This window comes from Pseudophryne corroboree, chromosome 8 (assembly GCF_028390025.1).
Source record: "Pseudophryne corroboree isolate aPseCor3 chromosome 8, aPseCor3.hap2, whole genome shotgun sequence".
Lineage (NCBI taxonomy): Eukaryota > Metazoa > Chordata > Amphibia > Anura > Myobatrachidae > Pseudophryne > Pseudophryne corroboree.
Window position 1 is genome coordinate 63,192,537 of NC_086451.1, and position 24,736 is coordinate 63,217,272.

General features: G+C 49.3%; 1 protein-coding gene across 4 annotated transcripts in view; it reads left to right on the top strand.

Annotated features, from left to right (window-relative positions):
• Positions 1–24,736, top strand: part of KYAT1 (kynurenine aminotransferase 1) — a 100,006-nt gene that overhangs the window by 28,360 nt on the left and 46,910 nt on the right. For 2 of the 4 annotated variants that reach the window (XM_063936504.1, XM_063936506.1), the window contains one exon: positions 24,607–24,665. In XM_063936504.1, the coding sequence (XP_063792574.1) occupies positions 24,613–24,665 (53 nt within the window). In that variant the 5' untranslated portion in view covers positions 24,607–24,612. Of the gene's footprint in view, positions 1–14,236; positions 14,370–24,347; positions 24,666–24,736 lie in introns of those variants that run through there. The other 2 variants (XM_063936505.1, XM_063936503.1) reach the window with 2 other exon arrangements.

Genomic DNA, 24,736 nt, shown 5'->3' on the forward strand with positions numbered 1-24,736 from the left:
TGGAGGTATCTGTTGGAGGGAGCTTCTCATTCAATCACCATACTTACAGACCACAAGAACCTTTTATACCTGAAGGGCGCACAATGTCTCAACCCTCGTCAGGCCAGATGGGCACTTTTCTTTTCCAGGTTCGACTTTAAACTCCAGTTCTGTCCGGGCTCTCAGAATCGCAAGGCCGATGCCCTTTCCCGCTCATGGGAGCAAGAAAATGAGTCAGAGTCTTCAGACAAGCATCCTATTATAAATCCGTTGGCATTCTCCACGGTAGGGATGGACTCTACGCCCCCATCAGGGAAAAGTTTTGTGAAGCTGATGCTAAGGAAGAAGCTCATGCATTGGGCCCATGCTTCCCGTTTTGCCGGACATACAGGTATCCAAAAAACCCTGGAGTTTATCTCTAGGTCCTATTGGTGGCCAACTCTGAAAAAGGACGTCTTGGAGTTTATTGCATCTTGCCCAAAGTGTGCCCAACATAAAGTATCCCGCCAGTCGCCTGCGGGGCAACTGGTTCCACTATCCGTTCCCCGTCGACCATGGACCCACTTGTCGATGGATTTCATTACAGACTTACCCATGTGCAACAAGTTCAATACCATCTGGGTGGTAGTTGACCGGTTCACCAAGATGGCACACTTCATTCCTCTCACCGGTCTTCCGTCAGCTTCCAAGTTGGCTCAAGTATTCATACAAGAGATCTTCCGACTCCACGGTCTTCCTGAAGAAATTATCTCAGATCGAGGAGTTCAATTCACAGCCAAATTCTGGCGAAGTTTATGTCAAGTCCTCCAAGTCAAGCTAAAGTTTTCCACGGCTTACCATCCTCAGACCAATGGTCAAACTGAGAGGGTGAATCAGGACTTGGAGGCCTTCCTCCGCATCTATGTGTCCTCCTCTCAAGATGACTGGGTTCAATTACTTCCCTGGGCCAAGTTCTGTCATAACAACCAGTATCATTCTTCATCTGCTTCAACACCATTCTTCACTAACTTTGGATTCCACCCTAAAGTCCCTGAGTTCCAACCGCTTCCAGCAACTTCTGTTCCCGCAGTGGATATCACCTTGCATCAGTTTGCCAATATCTGGAAGAGCGTACGATCAGCTCTGCTCAAGGCATCGTTCAGGTACAAGAAGTTTGCGGATAAGAAGCGTCGAGCAGTTCCTGCTCTCAAGGTGGGTGATCGGGTATGGTTATCCACGAAGAATTTGAGGTTAAGAGTTCCCAGTATGAAGTTTGCACCTCGCTATATCGGTCCTTTCAAGATTGAACAAGTCATCAATCCTGTTGCTTACAGACTCCAGTTGCCTCCCTTCTTAAAAATACCCAGGACATTCCATGTTTCCCTGTTGAAACCGCTGATCTTGAATCGGTTTCATTCCTCACTTCCTCCAACTCCGAAAGTCCAAACTCAACGAGGCGTTGAGTATGAAGTGGCCAAGATCCTGGACTCACGTCACCGTTACGGTCAACTACAATATCTTATTGACTGGAAGGGTTATGGTCCTGAGGAACGTTCATGGACCAATGCTTCTGATGTCCATGCTCCTGCCGTGGTCCGGAGATTCCATTCCAAGTTTCCTCAAAAGCCAAAGAAGTGTCCTGGGGCCACTCCTAAAGGGGGGGGTGCTGTCACGATCCGGGTATCTGGACGCCATTTCTTACCCATCAGATGCCTCCTAAGGCTGGCTCAGCGCTCCAGGACCGGATTCCATCTGTTATCCTGATGTGTACATTCCTGTATCCTCTCCTGTCACTCTGGGACGCTGTCACAGTAAACGCCATATTACACCTGGCATGGCGTCTCCCGCGGCCTCCGCCGCCGTCCCTGAACTTCTGCATGCAGAGTGTCTGAGTGGCGATTACGTCAGCCGCGGCCTCCGCTGTGTCCGCGTGGTTGGATGTGCATCTGTCAGCCTGGCACCTCCTGTCTCCGGTGGCCGGCGCCGCCATTACTGTTTTCATTACCACATGGATTACAAACCAAACTTCCCTCCAAGTGTCTGCATGGGCGCAGCCATCTTGGATTCTGTCAGCTGATCATTTCCACCAATCTGTTCTCAGTATTGATAATCTGCATAATTGCCTAGCCAATCCCTTCCTTGCTGCAGGTATAAATACACTGTGCCTGAGCAAGGAAGGCGTCAGTGCTTTGGTTGTCAAACCTAGTTCCTGTTTGTCTCTCTCCTGTGATTGTCTTCCAGGTTCCAGCTCCTGTCTCAAGACTTCCACCATAGAGACCCGCACCAGCATTCCACCTGCGGTGTAGCCTGACTCTCCAATCCATTGTGGATTCATCTGTTTCCAGCTACAAGATTACCTGCTTCCAGCTCAGCTTCCAGCAGAGTACAGCTTCCCTTAAAGGGCCGGTGTCCTTTCTACACTTTACCACTCTCCACCGGTATTATTATTTCTCCGCTCTCAAGTTCTACATTTCAGTTCATATTTCATCGCTCCCAAGTTCATTTATTATTTAACTGGTTCCAGCCAGTATCCACTCCGTGCTAACAACAGTCTGGTTCCAGCCAGTATCCACAGCAGCTGTTTTATCTTCAGCAACCCAGCTTTTCCTGGAACACCAGCTGGCACAATCCTGGGTTATCTCCATTGCTACAGTCGGGCCTGGTAAGGACTTTCCATCTAGAAGATCATAAGAACTATCTCACACTACCAGTGCCCTGTGGCTCCTGCCATCCTGTAGTACCCAGGAACTGTATTTATTCTTTGCTGACTTTTACGTTTTCTTTTACTGCTGCTGTGTTGCGGAGTTGTCATAATAAACATCATTGACTTTTATCCAAGTTGTCGTGGTCACGCCTTCGGGCAGTTATTATTCATGTTACTTACATGTCCAGGGGTCTGATACAACCTCCCAGGTTCCGGTACATCTCAGCCCCTACAACTGAGGCTGCCTCCCGTCAGCTCAGGCCCTCAGTTGTGACACACAGTGCCAGATAAATGTCCCCACAGTGCCAGATAAATGTCCCCACAGTGCCAGATAAATGCCCCCAGTGCCAGATAAATACCCCACACTGCCAGATAAATAACCCCAGTGCCAGATAAATACCCCACACTGCCAGATAAATGACCCCAGTGCCAGATAAATGTCCCCACAGTGCCAGATAAATGTCCCCACAGTGCCAGATAAATCCCCCCACAGTGCCAGATAAATGTCCCCACAGTGCGCCCCACAGTGCCAGATAAATGTCCTCAGTGCCAGATAAATGCCCCACAGTGCCAGATAAATGCCCCCACAGTGCCAGATAAATGTCCCCACAGTGCCAGATAAATGTCCCCACAGTGCCAGATAAATGTCCCCACAGTGCACCCCACAGTGCCAGATAAATGTCCCCACAGTGCCAGATAAATGTCCCCACAGTGCCAGATAAATGCCCCCAGTGCCAGATAAATACCCCACACTGCCAGATAAATGACCCCAGTGCCAGATAAATACCCCACAGTGCCAGATAAATGTCCCCACAGTGCCAGATAAATGTCCCCACAGTGCCAGATAAATACCCCCATAGTGCTAGATAAATGCCCCCACAGTGCCAGATAAATGCCCCCACAGTGCCAGATAAATGCCCCAGTGCCAGATAAATGCCCCCAGTGCCAGATAAATACCCCACACTGCCAGATAAATGTCCCCACAGTGCCAGATAAATGTCCCCAGTGCCAGATAAATGCCCCCAGTGCCAGATAAATGCCCCCAGTGCCAGATAAATACCCCACACTGCCAGATAAATGTCCCCACAGTGCCAGATAAATGTCCCCACAGTGCGCCCCACAGTGCCAGATAAATGTCCTCAGTGCCAGATAAATGCCCCACAGTGCCAGATAAATGCCCCCACAGTGCGCCCCACAGTGCCAGATAAATGTCCCCACAGTGCCAGATAAATGTCCCCACAGTGCGCCCCACAGTGCCAGATAAATGTCCTCAGTGCCAGATAAATGCCCCACAGTGCCAGATAAATGCCCCCACAGTGCGCCCCACAGTGCCAGATAAATGTCTCCACAGTGCCAGATAAATGTCCCCACAGTGCACCCCACAGTGCCAGATAAATGTCCCCACAGTGCCAGATAAATGCCCCCACAGTGCCAGATATGCCCCTAGTGCCAGATACACCATGCCCCACAGTGCCAGATATGCCCCCAGTGCCAGATACATCTGCCCCACAGTGCCAGATACACATGCCCCAGTGTCAGATATGCCCCACAGTGCCAGATACACCATGCCCCCCAGTGCCATATAAATGCCCCCATAGTGCTAGATAAATGCCCCCACAGTGCCAGATAAATGCCCCCACAGTGCCAGATAAATGTCCCCAGTGCCAGATAAATGCCCCACACTGCCAGATAAATGTCCCCACAGTGCCAGATAAATGTCCCCAGTGCCAGATAAATGCCCCAGTGCCAGATAAATGCCCCCAGTGCCAGATAAATACCCCACACTGCCAGATAAATGTCCCCACAGTGCCAGATAAATGTCCCCACAGTGCGCCCCACAGTGCCAGATAAATGTCCTCAGTGCCAGATAAATGCCCCACAGTGCCAGATAAATGCCCCACAGTGCCAGATAAATGCCCCCACAGTGCCAGATAAATGTCCCCACAGTGCACCCCACAGTGCCAGATAAATGCCCCCACAGTGCCAGATATGCCCCTAGTGCCAGATACACCATGCCCCACAGTGCCAGATATGCCCCACAGTGCCAGATACATCTGCCCCACAGTGCCAGATACACCCCCAGTGCCAGATACATCTGCCCCACAGTGCCAGATACACATGCCCCAGTGTCAGATATGCCCCACAGTGCCAGATACACCATGCCCCACAGTGCCAGATAAATGCCCCCATAGTGCTAGATAAATGCCCCCACAGTGCCAGATAAATGCCCCCACAGTGCCAGATAAATGTCCCCAGTGCCAGATAAATGCCCCCAGTGCCAGATAAATACCCCACACTGCCAGATAAATGTCCCCACAGTGCCAGATAAATGTCCCCAGTGCCAGATAAATGCCCCAGTGCCAGATAAATGCCCCCAGTGCCAGATAAATGCCCCCAGTGCCAGATAAATACCCCACACTGCCAGATAAATGTCCCCACAGTGCCAGATAAATGTCCCCACAGTGCGCCCCACAGTGCCAGATAAATGTCCTCAGTGCCAGATAAATGCCCCACAGTGCCAGATAAATGCCCCCACAGTGCGCCCCACAGTGCCAGATAAATGTCCCCACAGTGCCAGATAAATGTCCCCACAGTGCACCCCACAGTGCCAGATAAATGTCCCCACAGTGCCAGATAAATGCCCCCACAGTGCCAGATATGCCCCTAGTGCCAGATACACCATGCCCCACAGTGCCAGATATGCCCCCAGTGCCAGATACATCTGCCCCACAGTGCCAGATACACATGCCCCAGTGTCAGATATGCCCCACAGTGCCAGATACACCATGCCCCCCAGTGCCAGATACACATGCCACACAGTCTCAGATGTGCCCAAAGTGCCAAATATGTCCCAAGTGCCAGATACACCCCCCCCCTCCCCCCCACCCCATGCTCACCGCGCTGCCGCCGATGGTTCGCTTGGGCGGGAAGGAGGAAGAAGCGGAGGCGGCTGCTGCTCCTGCTGTGTGAGGACGGGGTGCCTCCGGCGGGTGGGCGCACAGTTTCTATGCACGCTGTGCGGCGCCAGGACCTGACGCCGCGCGCGCACGCGCACCACTGGCTGCTGGCTGAGAGTGGGACCAGGAGGCAGGCCGGGGACGGACCAGGCTCCAGGCTCCAATATAGCGGTGACAGCGCGCGGTGCCCATTAAGGGTGGCGCCCTGCGCGGCCGCTCTATTGGAACATGCCTGGAGCCGGCCCTGCCAGGTCAGATGATGAACTGTGAATTGTTATGCACAAATGAAGCTAGAGTTCGATGATTATGAAGATCGATGGTTAGTTGATAATCGATGGCGGAGCACCGATGACTCTTGGAAGCTGGACACCGCTGGAAGCTGAATGCTGGAAGCCGGTGTTAGTAATAGCCTGTAGTAGAATGCAATGGCAAACTGGGCACCGCTGGAAGTTGAATGCTGGAAGCTGGTGTTAGCAATAGCCAGGAATAGAATGCAATGGCAGACTGGGCACCGCTGGACGCTGAATGCTGGAAGCCTTTGTTTAGCAATGGCAGACTGGGCACCGCTGGACGCTGAATGCTGGAAGACGGTGTTTAGCAATAGCCAGGAGTCAGGCTGCACCGCAAGGTGGTAGGCTGGTGCGGATCTCTAGTGGAGTTTGGAAGCAGGAGCTGGAAAACCTGAAGCAGAAACAACCACAAGGAGGAGAGACTGGTTCACAGGGTTTGACAACCAAAGCACTGACAATTTCTTGGTTCAGGCACAGGATACTTATACCTGCAGCAAGGTAGCCATTGGCTGAGCAATTATGCAGATTCAGTAGAGCAGCGGATTGGAGGAAACTGAAGCATGTGACTGAAACCAACATGGCTGCGCCCATGTTAGCACTTGGAGGGAAAGTTAGTTTGGGAAACCATATGGAGATTCAGCAGTAATGGCGGCGGAGGGCAGGAGGCGCCACACTGGCAACTTGCATACTAGAACTACATGGATGACAGGAGTAGAATGTGGACATCAGCAACATAGGTGAGGTCCAACCCTGGACCGCTGAGCCAGCATCAGGAGACATCTGAATGGCAAGTAATGGCGTCCAGTTACCCGGATCGTGACACTTGGTGCTCAGCACAGGGCAATGTGTGCTGAGCGAGGGAAGGGGGGACAGGGGGCACCAGAGATAGCGATGCACGGGGCCGCGCATCGTTATCGCTGTGGGGGGTACACACGGAGAGATCAGTGCTTAACTTCTAAGCAATCTAGTCAGATTGCTTAGATTTTAAGCATGGATCTCTCCGTGAATATCCCCCTTAAGAATTCTCAGACGAGGCCTTTGTTTAGGGCTTCACTGCACACGCGCTGACCCCTGTTCATGTTCAGAAGAAGAGCGGAGGCCTCGATTTGGTGGACAGGCCTTGATGTGTCAGAAACTGCTGAGTTTGTGAATCCGTTGAGTGAGTGCTAACAGAAGTAGTAGATGCTTCTGCATGGAGAAACTGAGGAGGACAAATGTAATTTCTCTTACGTCCAAGAGGATACTGGGAATCCATTTAGTACCAGGTATAGACGGGTCCACTAGGAGCTATGGGCACTTTAAGAATTTGATAGTGTATGCTGGCTTCTCCCTCTATGCCCCTCCTCCCCTCCTACCAGACCCAGTTTAGAAAATGCGTTGGAGCTGGTCACGCTTATGGAAGCTCCTGAAGAGTTTTCTGCATTTCTTTTATGTTTGTTATTTTCAAGCAGGACTTGATGGCACCAGCCTGCTTGCTTCGTGGGACTTAGGGAGGGGGGGGGGGGTAATGGCACAATCTCTTGAAGGGTTAATGGTCCTGTTCCCCGCTGACAGGACTCTAGCTCCTGAGGGAACTATTCGCAAGCCCCACCACGGCGAGCGTACATTCCCGCAGCACGCCGCCACCCCTAACAGAGCCAAAAGAGTGAAGAGTGGTGAGTACTGAGCCGGCGTCCTGGTTAGCGGGTCGCCGGCCATTATGGCGGCATGAGGGTATGGAGATGCACGGCTTCTACATGGGGCGGCTGGGTCTCCAGACTCAGTACACAGTACAGACGCACAGCTTCTGAGGGGGCGAACTGAGTCTTAGTACACTGTACACAGTACCCACACTACCAAACACAGACATAGAAGGGGTTTGACTCCATTTTAAGCACTAAATTACCTCAGCCAGTATAAAAAAAGTAGAGATGAGCGGGTTTGGTTTTACTCAGATTTACTTGGGAATTTCGGGTTTTGCTTATTGGCTATCCAAAACGTGTGACATCCGTGATCCAATAAGATGCCGTTTCGAGCCTCGAGTAAAACCGAACCCGCACATCTCTAAAAGAAAAAAAAGTGGGAAGTCCGCGCGCCATTGAGGGGGCAGGGCTTCACTATGAGTGGATCCAGCAGCTCACCAGCGCCATTTTCCCTCTGCAGTGGATACAGACGCTGACTGGCAGGGAGGCGCATCTCCTCCAGAGTTTCTCCAGATTACCTCAGCGGTACCAGGGGGTCATAGCAGGGGGAAAGCGATTATTAGCGTACTAAGTCACCAATCTGGGTACTTAGTCTGTGACCCGGCTAAGCTTTGCATTAGCGGTAAGGGCGCTGTGTGCTGGCTCCATACTATCTCTGTGTCTCCCTGGAAGGGCTCTTTGTGGGTTAATTGGGCTGTTAACCTATTCCTGTGTGTGTGTGCTGTCACATTTACAATATGTCAGGCAAAGAGTGTGTTTCATGTAAGGCAGAGTGTTCCTCTTCCCCTGGGGGCTCACTACTGTGTACTCAGTGTAGTACACCTTCCCAGGCTAGCGGGGCTGAGCCAGCATGGTTGGATTCCATTAAAGGAATGATTTCCAATATTTCGACTAAATTGTCCCGCAATGAGAAAGAGACGCAATACTTAAGACAGTCTATGGATGAGTTTATGAACAGAGACTCAGTCCCCAAACCAGCGTCTCAGTCCCCTGCCATTTGTCCGCAAAAACATACTCTTGCCCATATCCTGCAGTCTGACTCGGATGATGAAGGGTCAGACATGGAGGAGGGTGAGGTGGATTCACAGGTGGGGGAGGCTACTCTGTCACAGGGAATAGAGGCTCTCATAGAAGCTATCAGAGACATCCTACAAATCCCTGATAAGGTACCAGAGGAGTGTAAGGAATCTTATTTTAATGTAAAAAAGAAATCCTCAGTCACTTTTCCTGTGTCAAAGGAACTTAATACCCTGTTTGAAGAACATGATAGGAAATTTCAAATCCCTAATCTTACTCTCATCCTTTCCTTTTCCTCCTGAGGATAGAAAAAAAATGGGAAAATCCACTGATAGTGGATGCATCAGTATCCAGGCTGTCACGAAAAATAGTATTGCCTGTCCCTGGTGCAGCCTCCCTGAAAAGCACGGCTGATCGTAGAATTGAGACCACACTCAAATCCTTGTATACAGCTGCAGGGATGGCCCAGAGACCTACTATAGCATGTGGGTGGATTACTAAAGCCATTGCTAAATGGTCGGGTAACCTAATTGAGGGGTTAGATTCCTTATCTCGGGGGGAGATTATTTTACTCCTGCAACATATACAGGACTCTGCAAACTTTATGGTGGAAGCCATAAAAGAAATAGGCTTGCTTAATGCACGCACCACTGTTATGGCAGTGTCAGCATGCAAGGGCTTATGGCTACGCCAGTGGACTGCTGGCGCGGACTCCAGGAAAGGCGTGGAAGGCTTACCATTCACAGAAGAGACCTTATTTGGAGATGAACTAGTGTGGGTAAGTCTCCATATCTTCCTTCCGCAGCTCCCCAAGCAGGAAGGCTTATTCAGCTTCAAATTTACTGTCCTTTCGGACGGCCAAGTTTAAGGGCAGAACCAGAGGTTCTTCTACAGCATGACGGTGGACCGCGATGCCTGGAAGACTGCCGGGTGGGAACCCAACTAAAATTCTTCAGTCACATCTGGACAAGTTCGTGCCAGGATCCCTGGGTCATAAATCTTATTTCCCAGAGCTACCTGACTAGAGTTCCAGGAGCTCCCACCTCACAGATTCTTCAAATCCGGCTTACCAGTTTCGCAAGAGGCAAGTATAACTTTACAGGATGCCATTCAAAAACTGGTACAGACTCAGGTCATTGTTCCAGTTCCACCTCATCTGCAAAACAAGGGGTATTATTTCAACTTGTTTGTAATACCGAAACCGGACGGTTCGGTAAGACCGATTTTCAACCTCAAGTCATTGAACCCGTACTTACGAGTGTTCAGATTCAAGATGGAGTCTCTGAGAGCGGTGATCTCAGGTCTGGAGGAGGGGGAATTCCTAGTGTCTCTGGATATCAAGGATAAGTACCTTCACATTCCGATCTGGCCGCCTCATCGGGCATATCTACGGTTTGCACTGCAGGACTGTCACTACCAGTTCCAGGCCCTGCAGTTTGGTCTCTCCACGGCACCGAGGGTGTTCACCAAGGTAATGGCAGAGATGATGTTTCTACTCCGCAAACAGGGAGTGAACATAATTCCGTCCCTGAACGATCTTCTGATAAAGGCGCCGTCCAGGGAGAGGTTGTTGTACAGTATTGGTCTCTCAACCATACTACTCTGGGATCACGGGTGGATTCTGAACCTTCCGAAATCTCACCTAGAGCCAACACGGAGGCTTCCATTCCTGGGAATGATTCTGGACACAGAGTCGCAGAAAGTGTTCCTTCCGTTGGAAAAGGCATTGGTAATGCAGTAGATGGTTCGTGATGTCCTGAAGCCAACCCGGATATCGGTGCATCTATGCATTCGCCTTCTGAGGAAAATGGTAGCCTCTTACGAGGCACTTCAGTACGGAAGGTTTCACGCAAGAGCCTTCCAGCTCGATCTGTTGGACAAATGGTCAGGATCGCATCTTCACATGCACCAGAGGATCCGTCTGTCGCCAAAAGCCAGGATTTCTCTTCTATGGTGGCTTCAGACTTCTCACTTAATCGAGGGTCGACGGTTCGGGATTCAGTATTGGATTCTGCTAACCACAGACGCAAGCCTCAGAGGTTGGGGAGCAGTTTCAGTGGTGATGGTCAAGTCAGGAAGTCGTCCTTCCAATCAACATTTTGGAACTCAGGGCTATATCAGTGCCCTTCTGCAGGCCTCATATCTTCAAGATCAGGCCATTCAGGTCCAGTCGGACAATGTGACGACAGTGACGTACATAAACCGACAGGGCAGAACGAAAAGCAGAGCAGCAGTGTCAGAGGTGTCAAGAATTCTCCTCTGGGCAGAAAGACACGCTGTGGCGTTGTCATCGGTCTTCATTCCGGGAGTAGACAACTGGGAAGCAGATTTCCTCAGCACCCGGGGAAGTGGGGCCTTCACCCGGAGGTGTTCAGGTGCTTGACACGTCGGTGGGGATATCCACGAATCGACATGATGGCCTCTCGTCTCAACAAGAAGCTCAAGTGGTATTGTTCCCGGTCGAGAGATCCTCAGGCAGTGGCTGACGACTGCCTGGGTTTATCAGAGGGTGTTCGTGTTTCCTCCACTTCCTCTAATCCCAAGAATTCTAAAAAGAATAAAAAGGGAAAAGGTTCAAGCAATTCTCATTGCTCCGGACTGGCCAAGAAGGGCCTGGTATGCGGACCTTCGGGAGATGCTCCTCGAAGATCCGTGGCCTCTGCCTCTTTGCGAGGATCTTCTACAACAGGGCCCGTTCGTCTATCAAGACTTACCGAGGCTACGTTTAACGGCATGGAAGTTGAATGGCTGATTCTAGCCAAGAGAGGGATCCCTGACAAGGTTATCCCGACTATGATCCAAGCCAGTAAAGGGGATAACGTCTAAGCATTATCACTGTATTTGGAAGAAATGCGTCTCTTGGTGTGAGAGCAGACAATATTCTGCAGTGGAATTTCATCTGGGACGTTTCCTGCTTTTTCTGCAGTCAGTTGTGGATGTGGGCCTCCGCTTGGTCTCCATAAAAGTCCAGGTTTCGGCCTTGTCCATTTTCTTTCAGAAACAGTTGGCTTCTCTCCCTGAGTTCCAGATGTTCTTGAAAGGTGTTCTGCACATCCAACCTCCCTTTGTGCCTCCCACGGCACCTTGGGATCTCAATTTGGTGCTGCAGTTCCTCCAGTCATACTGGTTTGAACCGTTACAGGAGGTAGACGTAAAATATCTTATGTGGAAGACCGTCACACTGTTGGCCTGGGCTTCAGCAAGACGTGTGTCAGAGCTGGGGGCGTTGTCTCACAAGAGCCCCTACTTAATTTTCCATGAGGACAGAGCTGAACTCAGAACTCGTCAGTAATTTCTTCCTAAAGTGGTGTCTGCGTTTCACATCAACCAACCTATTGTGGTTCCGGTTGTTACCGACACCTCTGCTACTTCAAAATCTTTGGATGTTGTGAGGACTTTGAAGGTGTATGTAAAATGAACAGCTCGTCACAGAAAATCAGACTCACAGTTTGTTCTTTATGATCCCATTAAGATTGGGTGTCCTGCTTCAAAGCAGTCCATTATCACGCTGGATCAGGCTCACTATCCAGCATGCTTATTTCACGGCAGGATTACCGGTTCCAAAATCTGTCCAGGCCCACTCTACTAGGTCGGTGGGTTTTTCTTGGGCGGCTGCCCAGGGTATCTCGGCTTTACAGCTCTGCCAAGCGGCTACTTCGTCAGGTTCAAACACGTTTGATAAGTTCTACAAGTTCGACACTTTGGCTTCTGAGGACCTTCAGTTTGGTTAATCAGTTCTGCAGGAACCTCAGCACTCTCCCACCCGGTTTGGAAGCTTTGGTACTTCCCCATGGTACAAAATGGATTCCCAGTATCCTCTAGGACGTAAGAGAAAATAGGATTTTAATGACCTACCGGTAAATCATTTTCTCGTAGTCCGTAGAGGATACTGGGCGCCCGCCCGGTGCTTCATACTTCCTGCACGGTTACTTGGTTAAGTATTGTTGTTTGGTTCAGCTGTTGCTGTTCCTGGTTTAAAGTTTGGTTAGCATGGCTTTCCTCTTGTTTTATGTGTGCTGGTTCGAAATCTCACCACTATCCTTTTATATCCTTCTCTCAAAGTATGTCCGTCTCCTCGGGCACAGTTTCCTAGACTGGGTCTGGTAGGAGGGGCATAGAGGGAGGAGCCAGCACCCACTATCAAATTCTTAAAGTGCCCATGGCTCCTTGTGGACCCGTCTATACCCCGTGGTACTAAATGTATTCCCAGTATCCTCTACGGACTACGAGAAAAGGATTTACCGGTAGGTAATTAAAATCCTATTTTCTTCTCATATACTTTTATTTAAGAAAAGACATATAAGAGCAAATATTTGAAGAACAAAGATGAAGAATGCATAGTATTTGTGGATCAGAGTTAATTGCAAGAGTTTGTATAATGATCAATTATTGATGTGGCTAAAGAACACTTGAAAGAGTTTGTACAATGGCTGTTTTTTTAACGTGATTGAAGAACACTGAAGGAGTTTTGCAGAATGGATTATTATTAGACGTGACTGAAGAACACTGAAAGAGTTTTGCAGAATAGGTGATTATTAGAGGTGGCTGAAGTGCACTGCAGGACTGCTGGGAAATCTTCTGCGAATAGGACTCCAGGAGACACTGTCCTAAGTGTCAGGCTGTGACCGGTGGGGCCGGGGTAACCACTGGCAGTTTTTGCAGCAAACGACAGCTGAGGTGACAATTCCGTGGAGCTGAATCTCCAATGGACACTGGAAAGGCACACAGGTAGACCTGTGGGCAGGCCCGGCGACAGGGGGGTTCAAAGGGGACAGCCATCCCGGGCCCCGAGATTCAGAGGGGCCCCGAGGCTCAAAGACAACCAAACAGGACAGCAGCACCTACATTTGACCTGCAAGAAAGTCGGGCAACGTTACACAGCCAGCCCTAAAAAAACAAACAAGCCATCTAGCCAAAGTAATCCCCCCACAGTGACCTCCTCCCTATCGGCCCCGACAACCCCCGTTACCATGTACATGCCGCACATGCGCCATGGTAACGACTGACGGCGCTGACTGTGCCCGCACCCGCTCTTCTGACTCGCTGCCTCCTGTGGCTGTTAAAGAGCAGGAGGAGAGATCATGCTTGCAGCGCGACTTGGCTGCAAGCAGAAGAAGCTACCTGTCTGCTCTGCTGACCTCTCCAACCCCTGAGACGGGGTTCACTTGTGTGGTTTTTAAGTGTAAGTGTATGTTTCATTTTATTCTGATATATATATGTATGTGTATATATATATATATGTATGTGTGTGTGTGTGTGTATATATATATATATATATATATATGTGTGTGTGTGTGTTAAGGGAGGAGGGAAAGAGGGGCCCCAGAGAGCTAATTGGACCGGGCCCCAAGATTTCTGTTGCCGGCCCTGCCTGTGGGAGCACAGAGCTAAGACACCTGTACTGGGACAGAAACATAAAGCACTGGAAGGTTTGAACCCGGACTGCCCCCTTTTACCAGAGAGCTCAGTCTGTGATTGGCTGGAAGAGACCAGAGACCAAATCCCATTGGCATACTATGAATTGGTCTCCAACATGGCGGCCCCCAGTACTGCAGACACGCTCGAGAAGGAAATCTTGCTCAGGCAGCCTCCCTGCACAGTGCTCCAGAGCATGGAATCTTAAACAGGCAGCATCCCTGCACAGTGCTCCAGTGGCAGCAGGCCGCACAGTCACCAGCTCCCTCTCTGCTGCAGCACACCAGCGGCCCTCAGACCTCCACGCTAGCCATCTGACAGAAAGCCCCGGAGACCATTACTGGAGGTGAGTCCCCGGTCCATGACATGATGTGCCTGAACAGGGGACAGAGTACGTCCAGTGGGGGATTGGGCCTGACATAGCTTTCTCCCACATGGTGTGGCCACTCACCCTTCCATAGGCAATCTGTGACAGGGCATGCTGAGATATGTAGTATCATAGCAGCTGGAGTGACACCGCTTGCCTACCCCTGATCTAAAGGACTGTTTATGAAAGACTACAGAATATAAGATGGGGATTCGGTTAACATACCGGCAGTCGGAAACCCGACTCTGGTCAGAAGACTGATGCCGGGATCCCAGCATCGCTCACAATGCCTTCACCGGAATACTGCCTGTCGGCATCCTGATCGTAAGTATGCTGGGGAGGGTTAGGGTTAAGCTGCGGTGGTGGTGGTGGTTGTGGGGGGAGGGTTAGGGTAAGACACTAAGGGGGTACTTTTAAGCTTAGGCTGTGCGGGGAAGGTTGGAGTAAGGCACTGAGGGGGAGGGTTAGGGTTTGGCTGCGGGGGAGTGGGGGTTAAGGTTAGGCTGCTGGTAGGGAGGGTTAGGGTAGAGGGCGGAGGGTTGGCATACGTACCTAAAAGGTGTCTGGATCCTGACTACCGGGATGCCGCTGTCGGTCTTTGGCCGCCGGGATCCTGATACCATCCCATAACATGTACTGCTTGTGTTTAAACTAGAGATGAGCGGACTTGGATTTACTCGGTTCTTAACGCCAGAATTAACGCGAAATCAGATTTTCCGGATTTTTCTTATTGTCCAACAAAAAACACGTGACATCTGAGAGCCAATAAGGAGATTCGGGTAAATCCGAGTAAAATCGATCCCGCTCTTCTCTAGTTGAAACAAGATACAAGGTTTAGCTAACTGAATAACTACATATACTGCACATTGGGCCTAATTCAGACCTGATCGGTGCTGTGTGTAGACCTGATCGGTGCTGTGTGTAGACCTGATCGGTGCTGTGTGTAGACCTGATCGGTGCTGTGTGTAGACCTGATCGGTGCTGTGTGTAGACCTGATCGGTGCTGTGTGTTTTCACACAGCAGCCGATCAGGTTTGAACTGCGCATGCGCCGACGGCTGTCTCAGCCCTGCGATCGCCTCTTTAGGGGGCACGGTCCGGGCAACGCAGGCGTGCCTAGACCGTTGGGAGGGGCGGGCCGCAGTGGCTGCGTGACGTCACACGCAGCTGCTGCGAACATCACAGTGACGAGTAGCCCCTGCCAGCACGCAGGAGCTGCGGTGGCAGGGAGCTACTCCTAAAGTACAAAAGCATTGCACAGTTTTGTACTTGTGCGGGGGGGGCCCTGACATGCGGGGCGGACTAGCCCTGTGCTGGAGATCCACCCGCCTGTCTGTGTGAATGATCGTAATCGTAGCTGTGCTAAATTTAGCACATCTATGATCAGGTCTGAATTAGGCCTATTAATTACACGCAGTGAGCTCAGAATAGGTAGTAATCAGGGCAGTCTGAATTGTGTTCCGCACCATTAAGCAGTGTCATTGGCTGATGGAGAATCATTTTGCTGCCAGAGGCTATGTGATTTGTATTGGTCACAGCTGTCTCTGGGAACTAGCGCCAGCATGAAGAGGTACTGTACCATTGCTGCAATGTATCCGCTGTGATTAATGAACATCTGCAGCCAGACAAGTAAATCACTTAGAATTCTGTCGCCAATGATGCTATTGCATTTCTATTGACTCTATGGGGGGAATTCAGTTGTTTTTGGGCACACTTAAGTAATGGGTGCCCGATAAGCGATAGCCAGTTGTCCTGCCGCATGCACTCATTGCTTGTTGCAATTTTCCTGCCCAAATGCACCTGGTTTAGTGGCAAATCAGCTAAACCCATACAAAGTATTGGGCGCGCCGCTGAAATGGCAGTTTGGGTGCCCAGAATGCCCAACCTTCTGTGATTTCTGCTTACAACTTCATGCGGTTGTTCTCCTTTATCTGAATTTCAGGGGATGCCTTCCTTAGAGCTGTTGGGGTCCCTGTAGATTTTGTGTAATCACAATGTGGGGGTCAGTTTCCGTCTGGAGCAGGCAGCGGCTGTTCCCTTTGTCTTTCCAGATTAGTCTTCCTGTTTTGTTTTTTCCTGGTCACATTTCCCTGTCAAAATATGCACTTAAAAAATATATATCTATATATATATATATATATATATATCTATCAATGGTAAAGGGTTAGTGTACCCCATGTTCTGAAATTTAGCAGAAATGTAATTCTACTTGGGAAACTTTTCAAAAATGACCTTCCAGCATGGATTTTCTTTGTCTGGCCCCCATATTATCAGCTTTGCTGTCAGATATGTCCTCCGGCATATATATATAGACCCATTTAGCATGGATTACATATTGAATGCGATCTGTGCCGGATACTATGCAATCCTATCCCCCAAATGTATTATTGTGCACACGCAGGGACAGGTCCCTGCGATGTGCTGTGGCGGCTGCCGGGGCTTCTGCTGTTCAGAAAGGCTGCACACGCACAGAGGCCACTTCCGGGGAGGGTTCCGGGGGAACCCTCTGCCTGCTACAGTCACGATCTGTAGAATGGGCTACTGCCTTCTTCAGATGGCATTAGCTGCAGGAACCAATATCGGGAATTGGTATTGGTAAATTGGGCTTAATCGCGTCCCCCATAGAAATCTATGGGGGATGCAGCTGTGGGCGGCAATGGAGGGATCACCTCCCCATTTCTGACAATGCTGGCCGCCCTCTCCCCGAATGCCTCTGCCTGTCAGTCATACAGAGGCGATCGCAATCCTGTAATGTGATCGCAGGATGTGCAGAACGAGTCCTGCACCTGTGCAGTTTCCCAATAATTAGGAATCTGCACAGGGAATAGCTTATGCAATCCATCCTTAATAACCAACACTGGCCCTCATTCCGAGTTGTTCGCTCGCAAGCTGCTTTTAGCATCTTTGCACACGCTAAGCCGCCGCCTACTGGGAGTGAATCTTAGCATAGTAGATTTGCGAACGAAAGATTAGCAGATTTGCGAATAGACAGTTCTTAGCAGTTTCTGAGTAGCTCGAGACTTACTCTGCCACTGCGATCAGTTCAGTCAGTTTCGTTCCTGGTTTGACGTCACAAACACACCCAGCGTTCATCCAGACACTCCCCCGTTTCTTCAGACACTCCCGCGTTTTTCCCAGAAACGGCAGCGTTTTTTCGCACACACCCATAAAACGGACAGTTTCCGCCCAGGAACACCCACTTCCTGTCAATCACACTACGATCACCAGAACGAAGAAAAAACCTCGTAATGTCGTGAGTAAAATACCTAACTTAATAGCAAATTTACTTGGCGCAGTCGCACTGCGGACATTGCGCATGCGCATTAGCGACTAATCGCTCTGTTGCGGAAAAAGAATAACGAGCGATCAACTCGGAATGACCACCCATGTCTGCTCGATGGTGTGCCTTTGTATGCTCCACGGGGGTTTAGAGCTGCAGCTGGTGGGCATCTCAATAGTCGGCTTATTGGCCGCAGCAGTGCTTAGAGTCCATCCTCTGCTCTTAATCATGGTCATATTTCCCTCCAGAACCAGGAAAAAAACATGTAATGGAAACACTGATTGGCCACACGTCGTGGGCCCAGGGTTTCCGAGATCACTCGTCCCCTGATAGTGGATGGGGACTGGGAATGTGGCAAAGTTACAGCAGTGTATGTCATCGGCCAATGACGTCAACGGAACACATGACCCTATCCTTGGATTTTACACTTCAGTGGTCTTTCCACATTGTTGGGGGTGGGGAGAAGAGATACCATTTTTGATGACAGGTCACAGACTTTCATTTGGAGGCATAGACTAGAAAATGAATTTGTTTTTATGATGGAAGCCCTATGACATCTGATCAACAAACCCAGCAGCATTTATTTACTACTGTTCTGCAGCGGGCAGCCATTCACAGCAGAGTGTACACTATTGTGTATATTCAGCCTTTCACCACAACGCTGTCAGTGACAGACATTGTCAGAATACGATGGCCTGACTACGTGGTGGCTAAACATGTAGGGGGTCATTCCGACCTGTTCGCACGCAGCGGTTCTTCGCTGCGGTGTGAACAGGTCGGAAATGCACATGCGTGGCGGTCGCTTTGCGTACGCGCGTCATTGCCTGGTGATGATCGTCGCCGGGCTACGACGCCGCCAACGACAAATGTGATCGCAGCGGCAATCTCAAGAAGATGGACAGACAGGAGGCATTCCGAGGCGGATACTCACCGTTTCCAGACGTTTTCTGGGAGTGGTAAGAGAAACCCAGGCGTGTCCAGGAGAATGGAGGGCGGATATCTGACGTCACAGCCGGGACCTTCATCGCTGGATCCGTCGCACTGTGTAAGTAGCTGCAGGGCTGGTCTTGTTTTGAGTGAAACTTTTTTAGCATAGCAGGGCTGCACAAGCGAACGCAGCCCTGCTATGCTAAAATACACTCCCCCATAAGCGGAGATTAGTTGATCGTACCAGCAGCAAAAAGTTGCTGGCTGCGATCCTCGGAATGACCCCCATAGACTGCAGCTGTACCGCACCACTACCAATTGCTTCCATGTAAGTATCATCTGCTCATAGACTCCACCCAATCCATTCTCCTTAGCCAGTGGTCACCGCGTAATCCCGTCTATAAGATTCATCGTCATTTTCTGGGCCCTTGTGACATCTGCCACAGCTTATATTCCTGTAGGCCTATGAATAATTAATAGGTCCATATTCATTGTCCATTTCTGTAATGGTGAAAGCTGCTTCTATGTAGGTATTCCCTATCCAACTAAATTCATAACCTACATTAGAATTCACTGGTGCCCTCCTGTAACCCCCGCTCAGCCTGGGGCACGAGAGCGGCAGGGGAACGTTGCCAGAGAACTGTAATTTCAATCATCTCTTTTTTACTTTTTGTTTTTTTATCCTAATACCAAGCGGATAGATGTGGGGTAGAATCCCAGGCAGAACATCCTGAGCGGTGCAAGTTATACAGTGTCACTTTGCATTAATGTTTCTTTTCGGACATTAATGGTATAAGGTGGCTTATTACTGGACATTATTGTTACTTGTGACATACATATCACTGGGTACTACTGTTGCTCTATATACTGCTACTACAACTGTTGCACCCATTCCTGGGCGTCACTACTACTGTATATTAAGTATAACATGCAGTTAAGTTTTTATCTCTACCCTCTTAATAAATATGACCAGTTGTGTGGCCGTTTTGGAGGAGTTGGGTGTCCTTTGTTAGGTTATACCCCTTTTCCACCAAAGTCCCGGGTCTGACCTGAGCTTTGGTAAAGGGTTGGGGCTGTAATGCCGGCAGTGGGGATCCTGGAGGTCAGCATCCCAATCACGTGTTCCCGGCCACCAGAATGCTGCCAGGGTGGGGGATAGAGGGGGGGGGGGCGAGGACAACGGAGCCCCTTGTGGACTCGGTGGCTCACTGCTCTTGGCAATGATTCTATTCCCACTCTGTGGGTGTCGTGGACACCCACTTGTGGGAATAGCCCGTTTGCCGGCATTCTGGTTGCCGCCATTGTAAGCGGTCGGGATTCCGGCGTCTGTATCCTGACCGCCGGGATCCCGACCACTGGTAAAGCCACTGTATCCCATTTGGAATACAGTTCCAAACCGAGACAGAACCCTTTTCCACCGCGGCGCCGGTCCAGGTCATTCCTGGATATGTGCTGCTCACACTCCACACGGGTGCTTGGAGATGACATCATCTGTTTATGCGGGGAAAGTGGCTCTCCCAATACTGAAAGTGGGTTCCGGGTCGGATAACCCAGGTTACTCATTTCCATTGAGCCTTACCCGGGTCCTTCCTAGCAAAAACCCTGCTAGGTACCCAGGAAGGACAAAAATCCCATTCATGTGCATAACATTGTGATTTTCATGTCAGTGGAAAAGGGGTATAACAGTCTTGATACAGAGCCATACTGGAAACCTGTGACTATCTAGCAGTTGTTACACTATGGCCCTCATTCCGAGTTGTTCGCTCGCAAGCTGCTTTTAGCAGCTTTGCACACGCTAAGCCGCCGCCTACTGGGAGTGAATCTTAGCTTATCAAAATAGCGAACGAAAGATTCGCAATATTGCGAAAAGACATCTCTGTGCAGTTTCTGAGTAGCTCGAGACTTACTCTTCCAGTGCGATCAGTTCAGTGCTTGTCGTTCCTGGTTTGACGTCACAAACACACCCAGCGTTCGCCCAGACACTCCTCCGTTTCTCCAGCCACTCCCGCGTTTTTCCCAGAAACGGCAGCGTTTTTTCACACACTCCCATAAAACGGCCTGTTTCCGCCCAGAAACACCCACTTCCTGTCAATCACATTACGATCACCAGAACGAAGAAAAAACCTCGTAATGCCGTGAGTAAAATACCTAACTGCATAGCAAATTTACTTGGCGCAGTCGCACTGCGGACATTGCGCATGCGCATTAGCGACTAATCGCTCCGTTGCGAGAAAAAAATAACGAGCGAACAACTCAGAATGACCACCTATGAGTCCTGACATTCCATGACAGCCTGAGGCAGGAAATGCTGGGTCTTATAGTTCTACAGTAGCTGAAAAGCCATAGGTTGCTCCAGTAGAAATTAGTGACAGGGAGGGCGCTGGGAGAATATAAATAATAATGCTCACTAATTATTATTATTTTTTCTGTTTATGCTTCACTTTAGACTACATAAACCTTACACTTCTATCTGTTTGTGTTTCTGTGGGCACAGCATACCTCTTTTAGCAGGATATATGCTATTTACAGTTATTTCTTTTTGAGCCCTATTTTCTGTGGAAAATATGGAGAGTTAATTTTTTCCTGGAAGTCTGACATGACTGCAGCCCAAAGCTGGTATCATTACATTCTCCTACAAAGGGTGGAAGCAGCCATTTTGTCCGCTGAACCAATATCCAGCCTAACAATTCCCTAAGAACCTGCGTAGTTCCTGAGGGAATTGATTCTGGTAAATATTGGTTCATCCCAGTGAAACTGGTGGTGTCCCACATTGGCCGCACCATCAATCGTCCCTTTCCACTATGAAAACTGCTCTTCGTGCTCCTAGACTCTTCGTGAATGTCTGTGTTAATGCCCGTATCTTAAAGCATCAATCATTTACAAGGCAAAACCTACCTGGTGTTTGCCTTGTAAGTAGTTGCCGTTTTAAAAATATGGGGGTATATTTACTAAGCTCCCGATTTTGACAGAGATGGTGTTTTTTCTTCAAAGTGTCATCTCGGGAATTTACTAAACTCAAATCTCGGCAGTGATGAGGGCATTCGTATTTTTTTGGAAGTCAAAGAAAAATATTATGAATGAATACACCATCGGTCAAATACGCCTGTTATTTGGTAGAACTCGGTAATTTACTAAAAAGTGTAATTCACAAACACTGCCGGCAATAACCAAACACTGCCGTGAAAAAAAACAATTCGTTAAAAAAAGCTAAAATAAAACCTGCTTTTTTTTTACCGTGTTCTGATAGGCATGCACGTATCCATGAGATCCGTGCATGTTTATCAGTGGGAAGGGGTTTGATTGTGTAAAATTTTAGCCAATGGTGGGAATTTTGCGGTCAGCGGTTGACCGAAAGTAACCTCACCGCTGACCGCAAAGTTCCCACCATTGGCTACAATGGAGCGCATAGGCGCTACATTGTATCTGTGCCGTGTGCTGCCTGACAGACACTACAGGAGCACACAGCCAATCAGGAGAGTGCCACGACGTGGCGCTCCCTGATTGGCTGAAGGGACCCTCTTTGACAGGAGTCAGGGGGGGTCCTGGCAGTCAGGGAAAGGGGTCCCATGTGTAAACATGGGACCCCTTTCAGTGCGTGGTCGGGTTTCCGTTTTATTTTTTTGCCAAGTATGTGGATTATACAAAGGAAAGAAGATACCCTGGATTATGTGAGTATAATTTTTTTCACAGGTACCCCGTGGAGTCTACATGGAGAAGAAGACCGAGCCACGTGTGAACATAGGTAAGTATGTATGTATGGTGGTGTGCATGTATGTAATAAAATTTTACTTTCACGGTGTGTGTGTCCTGTTTTTTTTGGGGTATTTTTTTAGTAGTAGTACTACAGGTACCAGCGGGCCCGGTTTTCCACCGCATGCTGGTACCTGTGGTTCTCCAAGTACCAGCTTGCGGGGGGGCTTGCTGGGACTTGTAGTACTGCTACTAAAAACAATATTCTTATTTTCACAAAAGGCTATCAGCCCCCCATCCGCCGCCCTTGGATGGGGGGGACAGCCTCGGGCTTCACCCCTGGCCCTTGGGTGGCTGGAGGGGGGGGACCCCTTGATTTAAGGGGCTCCCACTCCTCCAGGGTACCCCGGCCAGGGGTGACTAGTTGGGTATGTAATGCCAGGGCCGCAGGGACCAATATAAAAGTGTCCCCCGGCTGTGACATTATGTACCTGACTAGTGGAGCCCGGTGCTGGTTTCAAAAATACGGGGGACCCCTACGCTTTTTGTCCCCCGTATTTTTGGAACCAGGACCAGGCGCAGAGCCCGGTGCTGGTTTATGAAATATGGGGGAACCCCGGTCATTTTTTACCCCATATTTTGTGAACCAGGACCGGCTCAAAGAGCCCGAGGCTGGTTTTGTTTAGGGGGGGGACCCCACGCATTTTTTTTTTTTGGATTTTTAACAATGTTCTTTTTTTTACGAAAGGTGCACAATGAAGCCCAGCACGGATCTCACAGATCCGGCCGAGATTCATTGTGTTAATGTCGGCAGTGTTTTACAATTCACTCCCGTAAAACACTGCCAAAAAATACGAATGACATCGACATCGGAAAATTCAAAAATGCAGAATACGACAGCTTAGTAAATTAGTCGTAATAAATTCAAAAAGTTGCAATTTTACACTTTCGATGTCATTCGTGTTTGAACTTTAACCTCATTCGAATTTTAGTAAATTTACCCCATGGTCTGCGTTTGATTGTGTGTAATTTTTATTTATTTATTTATTTAAATCTTTTCTCTTTCAAAGCAAGTCAATGCACTGTGGGCCTAATTCAGATCAGTTCGCTCGCTACCTATTTTTTGCAGCGCTGCGATCAGATAGTCGCCGCCTATAGGGGAGTGTATTTTAGCTTTGCAAGTGTGCGAACGCATGTGCAGCCGAGCAGTACAAAAACAGCTTGTGCAGTTTCTGAGTAGCTCAGAACTTACTCAGCCGCTGCGATCACTTCAGCCTGTTCTTGCCCGGAATTGACATCAGACACCCGCCCTGCAAATGCCTCGACACGCCTGCGTTTTTCCAACCACTCCCAGAAAACGGTCAGTTGCCACCCACAAATGCCTTCTTCCTGTCAATCTCTTTGCGATCGGCTGTGCGAATGGATTCTTCACTAGAACCAGTGCACAGCAACGATCCGTTTTGTCCCCGTCCGACGCGCCTGCGCATTGTGGTGCATACGCAATAGTCACCTGATCGCTGCGCAGCGAAAAACGCTAGCGAGCGAACAGATCTGAATTAGGCCCAGTATTGGGGAGATTGATCAAACCTTTTAAAGAATAAAAGAGCTGTGTTCTAACTTAGCGCACCATGCAATATACTCTCATGGGTGACCCCGGGAGCAATACAGTCTCCATCATGTCACCTTTACAGGATTTCATTATAAAAAAAAATACTATTTGTATTTTTAAATCCATATATTCATAAAATAAAAATTTATAAACCCATAGAATAATAGTAAATTGTAAGAATTACCAAGGACCTGTAGAAAAAATGGCATTTTATTGTACAGTTGGAGATATTTCCAGGGGTAAATCTCTAAAATGCGGGACCGTCCCTGGGAATTAAGACCCACTGGCAGCTATGGAATATATGTCTCCCTGACATGTTTTTCTTTTTAGTGCTTTTGTAGTCCATCACTCTCTGCTTTGTTATTTATTAACCTTTATTCAGAAATCTTTGGCCTCTGGGTCAGAGCTAACGGCCACATTGTGATCCATTAATCTAAAATCCCTGCTCTTGAGTCCATTTTGGATGGCACCCACTGAAGCGGTCACAGTCTAGCACATGCGTGTGTGACCCTTGCCGCCAGGATGCACAAACATTCTTTAGCTCTTTTTAGGAACAAAGTTCAGTCTTTGCCTTGTCAGGCTGGTTCCATATGGAGGGGGTGGGGGGAACGGGTGTCTTTGCCCAGGGCAGGCTGCTGTATTTCGCAGCCTCAGAGGAGGGGTATACGGAGCTGTCTCTCACCTCTCTATATTTTCACTACTCAAATACAGGACAGAATGGCGAAGCAGGTCCAAGCCCAGCGGCTGGAGGGAGTGGATAACAATATCTGGTGAGTCCATTATCTTCGTACTTGGGCAGTGTCAGCACCTGACCCTGAGGGTTCATGGACACAGGACCAAA